This window comes from Lynx canadensis, chromosome E3, assembly GCF_007474595.2.
Source record: "Lynx canadensis isolate LIC74 chromosome E3, mLynCan4.pri.v2, whole genome shotgun sequence".
In the NCBI taxonomy this organism is placed as follows: Eukaryota; Metazoa; Chordata; class Mammalia; order Carnivora; family Felidae; genus Lynx; species Lynx canadensis.
Window position 1 is genome coordinate 32876085 of NC_044318.1, and position 8369 is coordinate 32884453.

General features: G+C 63.6%; 1 protein-coding gene across 1 annotated transcript; it reads left to right on the forward strand.

Annotated features, from left to right (window-relative positions):
* The first annotated feature begins 606 nt into the window (after positions 1-606).
* MYL10 (myosin light chain 10) lies at positions 607-7839 on the forward strand. Its single transcript, XM_030300460.1, has 6 exons — positions 607-723; positions 1166-1241; positions 2065-2169; positions 5205-5283; positions 7407-7455; positions 7741-7839. The coding sequence occupies exons 1-6, from the start codon at positions 607-609 to the stop codon at positions 7837-7839; spliced, it is 525 nt and encodes a 174-aa protein (XP_030156320.1).
* Positions 7840-8369: the final 530 nt, after the last annotated feature.

The following is an 8369-nucleotide window of genomic DNA, read 5'->3' on the forward strand; positions in this document are numbered from 1 at the left end:
GTGGGGACCCCGCCTTCCCCCTCCCGGGCTGTCCTTGCTTGCACCGCCAGCCAAGCCTGAGCCCTGGTGATGGCTGCTGAGGGAAAGGCCCCCTGGGGGAATCTTGGGGACCCAAAGCTTTCAGGGAATGCGTAGCAGTGGGCTCTCGGGCCCCTGATATCCTGAAGGAAGCAAGTGGAGGCAGGAAGGCTGGCCGGAGACCCTCCACGTGGGTGGCCGCCTGCGCTACCTGCTGCGGAGATGGGCCCTGAGCTCTGGGCAGCCGTTTCCCGACGGATCCGCACTCTGAGCCGGGCCCTGGGTGGGCGCAGGGGAGCCCGCAGATGGGATGGACACAGGGAGCCGTGGCCGGACGGTGTCCTCTCTGCTGTCCTGCCTGGGTCTCCCCCCGCCAGCTCAGGAAGCCACTGACTGGCCCGTGGGGTGGGGAGGGGGCCCCCAGGCCCCTGGCCTCAGCGGATCCGCAAAGCTTCCTCAGGAGCCCTGTCTGTCTGCTACACCCCGCAGCCGGGGGTGGCCGTGTCGTTTGGGACTGTGACACTCTGGGAGGTGGGACGAAAGGGCGGGCCGGGTGCTTGGCTGACCTCCAGAGGAAGGGTTTCTGCAATGCCCCCCGCTGGCATCTCACAGGCACCGAGAAGGGCCCGCAAGAGAGCGGAGGGCGGAGCCAGCTCCAATGTCTTCTCCATGTTTGATCAGTCCCAGATCCAGGAGTTTAAAGAGGTTGGTCGGTGCCCTCTGGGGCCACCGGGAGGGTTAATGCAACACACGAAAAGCACCCATGGGGCTGGCGAGGCCTGGGTCGCCCTCAGTCCCTGGGGGTGATGACGTCACCCTTCTCAGGGGGCACCCCGGTGCCCCTCCCCGTCTAGAGGTGTGACTTGTCTTCCTTGGGCAGCCCCCGCCCCTCCTTTGCTTGCTGTGTGACCTCGGGAGAGTCCTTCTGCTCTCTGAGCCTCAGTTTCCCTCTCTGTAAAATGGGGTTGCTGTGAGCATGAGGGGGAGGGACGGGCGTGGCACCTGGCACTCAGCGGGAGCAGAGTGGGTTAGCCAACGCTCTCTGGCTGGTGCCATCTGAGCCGGGACAGCGGCCGGCCGGAGGGGTCTGTGGAGCCGGGGCTCAGGTGGTTGGGTCGCTGGCCATTCAGTACCCATGTCTCACCAGGCCTTCACCATCATGGACCAGAACCGGGATGGCTTCATCGACAAGGAGGACCTGAGAGACACCTTTGCTGCCTTGGGTGCGTGACCAGCAGCTGTGGAGGTTCCGGGCTTGGGGCGGAACCGAGCCCAGCCCTCCCGGGAGGAGCGGGCAGCTGGGGACAACAGGGGCTTGGGTGCCGTCGGGGGGCAGGGGAGGGGCAGCCGGTGCCTGGAAGGTTGGCGGGTGGGGGGGGGTGCTCCTTCAGGTGCGGGAATGGCCCTTGCAAAGGCCTGGCCTTGAAGGCCCGAGTGGGATCAGGGGTCAAGAGAGCAGTGGGGGATGCTGGGGCAAGAGGTTGGACACATCTGCAGGGCTCAAGGCTGCCCGGCTTTGGTTACCAGGGGAGGGTTTTGCACCTCTAAGGGCCCAGGCAGAGGCCTTCAGGCATGAATGGGGTGGGGGTCAGGCCGGGGAGAGAGGGCATAACCAAGTCCCGTCTGAACTGAACTTGGAGCTCCTGGAGATGTGACCGTCCGCTGGGACCATGGGGAACCCGAGTCCTCCACCTCCAGTTGACCTCATCCCGGGGCCCATGAGCCCCGAGGCCCAGGTCTTCCAGCCTTCTTTGGGCCTCAGTTCCTTCATCTGCAAAATGGGGATAATCGCCAACTGGTTCTCCTTTCTAAGGAGGCTGAGGTGGTGGCGGGAGTGGGGGAGGCTGGGAGCGCTGACTGTGGCTGAATGTGTCGCCCTTCCTGAGGTCCCCGGGGAAGGTAGGCAGGGCCTGAGGACAGCCGAGCTGGGAGACCCTGTAGGACGCTCCCTGGTCCTGAGCTCTGCTCTCCCGGAACTGCCTGCAGGCAGGGGCCCCTCTGTCCCTCATTATGCTCCTGGGTGTCCCCACTGCTCCCCTCCTCCAGGCCGCATCAACGTGAAGAACGAGGAGCTGGAGGCCATGGTGAAGGAGGCCCCCGGGCCCATCAACTTCACTGTCTTCCTGACCATGTTCGGGGAGAAGCTGAAGGGTGAGTGAGGCCCCGGGTGGCCCTGGAGAGCGGCTGGGCCGCCTGGTCCTGTGTGCGGACAGCTGGGAGCGAGGTGTAGCCCCCAGATGCCAGGCCCCTGGGTGCACACACCCCACCCCAGGGGCCTCTACACCACAGAGTAGCGGTAACTGTAATAACACCGGCCTGCAGGGCTGGGGGTGGGGGGCGCCAACGGGACAGTTTTGTGAGAAAACCCTCCGCCCACCATCAGGACGGGCCCCAGCCCCGCTTCCCTACCCCCCGGGCTCGTCTTACCTGCTCTGCCTCATTACCCACTGCTGATGGGAGCAGGGGCACTGGAGGGGGTTCTGGAAGTTCCTGTGGCTGACCCCGGGGCTGGACAGGTCACTCACACAGCTTGCAGGGAAAGGATCAAGGGGCTGAGGGGTGTCACCACCCCTGCCCCGGGTGTCCCAGCATCAAAGTGGCGGGGGAGAGAACCTAACCACGGCTCCCAGCTCTTACCACCACACCCTGGGGTCAGGGCAACTCTGTCCCTTTCTCTCCGGGCCGCGGTGAGCTACCTTCCACCCCTCAGTAACATCTTCCTGGGCTGGAAGATTCTAGGGTCAGAAGGAATGGCCAGTCTGGGCTGTGGCTGCTGACCCCCAGGGTGACCCCGGGCAAGGCTCGTCTGCTTTGCACCTCGTTTTTTTTGTCTGTAAAATGGGGTTGTGTTCGTTTCCTGAGGTCACTCTAGTTAATAACCACAAGCTGGTGGCTCGCAAAAGCAGCAACGTGTTCTCTCAGTTGTGGAGTCTGGAAGCCCGACATCTGGCAAGAGGCTCTAGGGGAGATCCTGCCTCTGTGGCCACACTGCTTCTTCCTCTTCTGCCTGTCCGTCTCCCCCTGCCTTGAGCTCAGCAGGACACTTGTCACTGGATTTAGGGCCCACCAGCCCAGGGTGATTAGCCCAGGGTGATTTCCCATCTCAACATTTCCTTACATCTGCAAAGGCCCTTTTTCCAAGTAAGGTGACATTTCCAGGTTCCGGAGACGAGGACATGGGCGTATGTTCTGGGGGCCACCATCAACCCCACTGCAGGGGTGAACCCCCAGCAGCTGCATCACAGATTGCGTCTGGCAAGAAATCGTAATACCTTCATGGGCTGTGTCCTCCCAGAAGGTACAATAACCTCTACACACGCTGTCCTCACTGTCCCGCCTGATCCTGGAGCTAGAAGGCCAACAATTGACCTGTGACCTAACAGCCCCACCCCCCCACGGGTGGCGACGAGGAGCCCGAGGGCCAGACATGGAGCCTGGGCCTGGCCCTCCTCCGGACGGGAAGCCGTTAGGGGTTATTGCTGGAACTGGGACCCAGGGGCTGGGCCCAGGGTCCGCTCTTGGGAAAGTCACGCGTGACCCCGGCCGGTGATTCTGCAGGGAGGCCTGAAGTTCATGTCGTGCACGGCTGAGCTAACAGTTATGACCCAGGGCCAGGCAGGGCCAAGAGACTGCAGCTTTTTCTCATTTTTTGCGGGCGTGGCGGGACAGGGGTTCCATCTGAGCCTGTCATGTGAACTTGGCTGAGCCTGCACGCTTGGCCAGTGGTGGGGACAGGAGCCGGGGGCTAGGACAGGCACCGCCTCATCCTCTAATTGGGGCGCGGACACTTGGTCCCAACGGCCACTGCACCCCTTCTGGTGAGGTTCGCAGTCCGCGGGGCAGAGAGCCTCTCTGGGAGGAGGGACGGGAGGATCGGGCTGTGGTCACTGTCCGGCCACTGGGCCTGAGCCCCGGGTAGCTGGTCCTCAGGAAAGTGGGCTGGAGCCACCTGCCCCTACTGCCGGGGCTCTTCAAAAACCCTGGGAGGCCGAGAGCTCTCCCCAGCCCCCCACCATAATCCCTCGGGCACCCCTTCTCTGCTTTCGCAGCCAGGCTGTGAGGGCCTGGGGCTCTGCCCCAGCTGGACCTAGGGCTGAGCCCCTGGGCCAGGCACACGGGCTCCCCGCTGCCCTCCCCAGAGGAAGCGCACTGCCGCGCCCTCCATGAGCCCCCAGGCCAGCACTCGGTCGCTCGGCCAGCCTCAGAGGCACCGAATGACCCGGACAGCAAGACTCCTGTCCTAGCAAGGCTCCAGTCCGCCGGGCAGGAGCCCAGAGCAGCACAACAAGCGAGGGCTCTGGAGTCCAAAGACCTGGCTTCTAACCCTCCCTCCCCTCATTAGTGGGGGCCTCAGGCAAGCGCAGAGCCCCCCTCTGCCTCAGTTTCCTCTTTGACAAACTGAGGACCTCAATACCTACCCCACGGGGTGTCCTGGGGGTTCCGTGAGATAAAATGGCACGGCGCACTCAGAGGTGTCTGTGACCGTGATCGATCCGTGTTTGACAAGATCTTTACCATTGACGACCCGTCTCTGTCAACTGATCCCGGGAGGCGGGCAGCAACCACCGTCCTTGCCTCCATTTCACTGGTGACGGAGCTGGGCCTCGAAGAAAGAAGGGGACGTCCCTGGGCTGCGGTGAGCAGGGTGGCAGTGTGGCAGAGGGCAAGGCGCTCAGGCAAGGGTCACCGGGTCACCTGCCGTCATCCAGAAGCCGTGAGGCCTTGGGCGAGACCCTGAGTCTCTCTGGGCCTCAGTTTCCCCATCTGCACAACCGGGGGCTGGGCGTTCGACCCTGTTGTGGTAGTCGACGCGCTTCTGATGCCAAACCCGCGCTGCGGGGCCGGTCAAGCGGGGACTGCTCTGGCTGTGCCCCGCCCCCACCTCACTGATCACGACCTCTGAGCTTCAGTTCCTCCGTCTCCAAACTCAGGCCAGTCGTCAGGAGGGGGAGGCACGAACCAAGTGCTCAGTTGGGGTGTCCACGCACCGCGGGGCAGGCCGCTCACAGCCCTTCCTGCTGCTCCCACTCCTTGCTTCTCAGGAGTCTCCCTTCTCTTGCTCCCACTGGGTCTGGCCCCCGCTCTGCAGGGGAGGAAGCCCCTCCACCCCCAGCCCCCGCCCAGCCCTGGCCTGGCCTGGCCTCATCACCCGAGCTCTCTCCCTGCCTTGTGCGTCCTGCTTCCAGGTACGGACCCAGAGGAGACCATTCTCCACGCCTTCAAGGTGTTTGACACCGAAGGGAAAGGTTTCGTCAAGGCTGATTTGTAAGTCCCCTCTGTCCTCCGTTCTGGGTTTTCTCTCCCCAGAGGCTCAGGTGACAAGTGAGCTGGAGTGAAGTCAGGCTGGATGGCGGCTCAGTGTCCTCCCGACCCGATGCTCAGGCACCGTGCGACCGGGAGCCAGGAGGGCGCCGCCCTGCCCAGCTGAGCCGTCACTCGATGTGCCCCTTCCCCTCTCCGGGCCTCAGTGTCCCCACTTCTGTGTGGAACTGTACAGGGAGTACGGAGTCACCAGGGGTGGGTTTCCCAGTGGCGAGAGGGAGTGGCGGTAGAGGGGGGCCTTGAAGGGCGACTATGGGTTGCCTAGGCTGGGGAAGGGAACATTCTAGATGCAGGAACACGGCGGTGAAAGGCCAGGGCTTGGCACTGCGAGTTTGGCCAGGGGGTGGCTGGACTCCGGGTCCACCCTGGGGGCATGGGAGAGCCTGAGGTGGAGTTAGATGGGGCGAGATGACTCCCAGCCTGGTGGAGGAAGGACGGGGTTACGGTCATCGCGAGGGTGGGGACAGAGGGGAGCCGATGGGTCGTTGAAACACCAGAGGCCAGTGCCAATAGGATCCAGGGTTCTGGGGAGAGGTATGGGGGAGGGGACACGGGAAGGGACCAGCTCAGCTGGGGACGCGCAGCGTGAGCGGCTGAGGGCAGCTGTCTGGCGGGCCACTGGGCTGGCATTGTAGAGGTGGGGGCTCAGATGCCTGCTATCCTCAGCCCAGCGAGAGCACTGAGCAGAGAGCTAAGGGCTGGGGGCAAGGGCAGCCTGCCCAGGGATTAGGACATGGAACTGTCCCTGGGCGGTCCCTTCAGAGCCTCCAAGGTCTCTCCGGGCCTGTGGGTAACCCGGACACAGGCAAGTTTCCTCCCCAGGCACGGGCTTTCTGGCGGATTACTGTGATGCTTGAGGCCTTGACTTTGAGGCTAGATTTGCTGCCTGCTAGAATCATCACATAACAGGGGTGGGGGTGGGGGGCTGGGCAGTGGTGAAACAGGGAGGGTCTGTCTACTCTCACACCTTCTCACCGACCCCCAGCCCCCAAAGTTGTGAGTCACATGCTCGCCAGGGGTAGACAAGGGGACGTTCGGGGGTTCCTGCAGGCTGGGACCCTCTCCTTCACCCCTCCTCCAGGGGTCCACGGTTCCCACACCCATCTTGGGGGACCCTGGGAGGCACTGAGGGCAACCCCCGCGGTGGTCGGGGTCCACCAGTGCGGGGCCAGGAACACCTTAGGGACCCAGTTTGGGACCCCAAGGCCCCACCCCCCAGGGTATCGGACCCGGAGGACGTGGCTGCCCGCCAGGCAGGCCACAGCAGAGGCTCTGCCAGCGACGGAGTCTGTGAACAGTCCCCAGCTCGGAGAGCTGGAAACTGTGACTGTCCCACAGTAACGTAAATAATGGAAAATGTGCGTCGGCCTTTAGCGGGCTTGCCATGCTGGCGCCACGGGACGCTTGGCGCTCGGGCCTGGGGTCCCTCCCCCGCCCGCCGCGTCCCCTGAGGGCCCATCTACTCCTGTCCTGCCCCACCTCCTGCTCCTCCGGGCCCCGAGGACAGCTGCTCCCCAGGACCACCCAGGGACACGGGCCCCACCCGCCACCACAAATCCTTACCCTTCCTGAACCTCGGTTTCCCTTGGTGCTGGGGGACCGCTGGCACTCACTTCCAGGGCCAGGAGGAGCAAATGAGACCCGGGCAGGACATGGCTGAGCGCGAGCAGCTTGTACTCTCGAAAGCCCGGTGTAGACGTCAGCCAGAGGCACCAGCTGGAATAGTGGTCCATCTAGAACCGAGAAAGAGGGGCTCCCCTCCGTGACCTGGAGGTTGATTATTACTGCGTGATGGGACATCAGAGCGGGCCCTAAGGTCACGTCAGGGCCCCAAGTTCACTTCTTTTGGTCCCCGCCTGATGTGTGGAGGAGAGTGTGTGTTACAAAGGAGGAAACTGAGGCCGAGAGGCAAGGGGTCCACCCCAGGCGACACAGACATCTGGTTGGTGCCTCCTGGGGCAGGGCTCCTCCCCACAGCTTGCCTGCCCTCATGACCCCCGGAATCTGCGCGCGCACGCCCGGGGTGGCCCTTCCCCTGAACGTGGCCCTTCCTCTTCTTTGAGCAGCATCAAAGAGAAACTCATGACCCAGGCGGACCGGTTCAGTGAGGAGGAGGTAAGTGCGGGCTTCTCAGGGCTCCGCCCCGGGGCTGCTGATCTTTCTGGAAGGTGCGGGCCGGCCGCGGGCCCATCTCAGCAGCCCCTCCTCTGGAGATCGCTCTTCCTCAGATGCTGGGGTGATGACCCCCTTGGATGAGAACAAGGGTGGGTGGGGGCGGCCGTGGGACCCCGGCCTCTGGGCCCTCCGTCCCTGCCTCCGACCGCAGAGAGGGGAGGGATGTTGTGCCCCACGGCCTCGGGTGACCCCCTGCTCCCGACCGACTCCCTGCTCCTCCCCCAGGTCAAGCAGATGTTCGCGGCTTTCCCTCCAGACGTGTGTGGCAACCTGGACTACAGGAGTCTGTGCTACATCATCACCCACGGCGAAGAGAAGGACTAGGGGTCCAAGGCCCCCTCCCCCACCTTCGGAGGCGGCAAACACCGGCGGTGTTTCGGGGGCGGCCACTGGGGAGGCCCCGCAGCCAATGCGTGTAAAGAAAAGGCTCCCCTCGCCCCGTGGGCTGGGGGCCAAGCAAGAATAAATCGTGCAAGCAAGGCCTGAGTTTTTGTGATTAATGCCCCGGTGGGGGAGAAAGCGAAACATTCCCGCGTTGTTGGTTTTTCCAAAATTTTTACTTCCCCAGCTTTGCTCAAATGTTCCTGATGAGCTGGTGTTTAGAGCTAATTGACAGTTTTAACGGTCCCCAGCTGGGCCACAGGACATTGCCTTCATTTATGGAGCTTTGGTGGGGCACCTAGGGCGGGCCAGACCCCGTGCCAGTCCGGGGGACACAGCAGAGGAGCAAGCCCTGTCCCTGAGCCAGAAGGCCACGCAGCGAGGAAGACAAGAATCGGGGTGGAGACACGGGGAGAGGGGTCGGAGCAGCCCAGAGGGGACCCGGCAGCTGGGAGCTGGGCTGAGGCCAAGAA

Coding starts and splice junctions, on each gene's coding strand:
- MYL10 (XM_030300460.1), top strand. CDS start 607: ATGCCCCCCGCTGGCATCTCACAGGCACCGAGAAGGGCCCGCAAGAGA. Junction 1,242..2,064: donor AGACACCTTTGCTGCCTTGG/GTGCGTGACCAG, acceptor CCCCTCCTCCAG/GCCGCATCAACGTGAAGAAC. Junction 7,456..7,740: donor ACCGGTTCAGTGAGGAGGAG/GTAAGTGCGGGC, acceptor CTCCTCCCCCAG/GTCAAGCAGATGTTCGCGGC.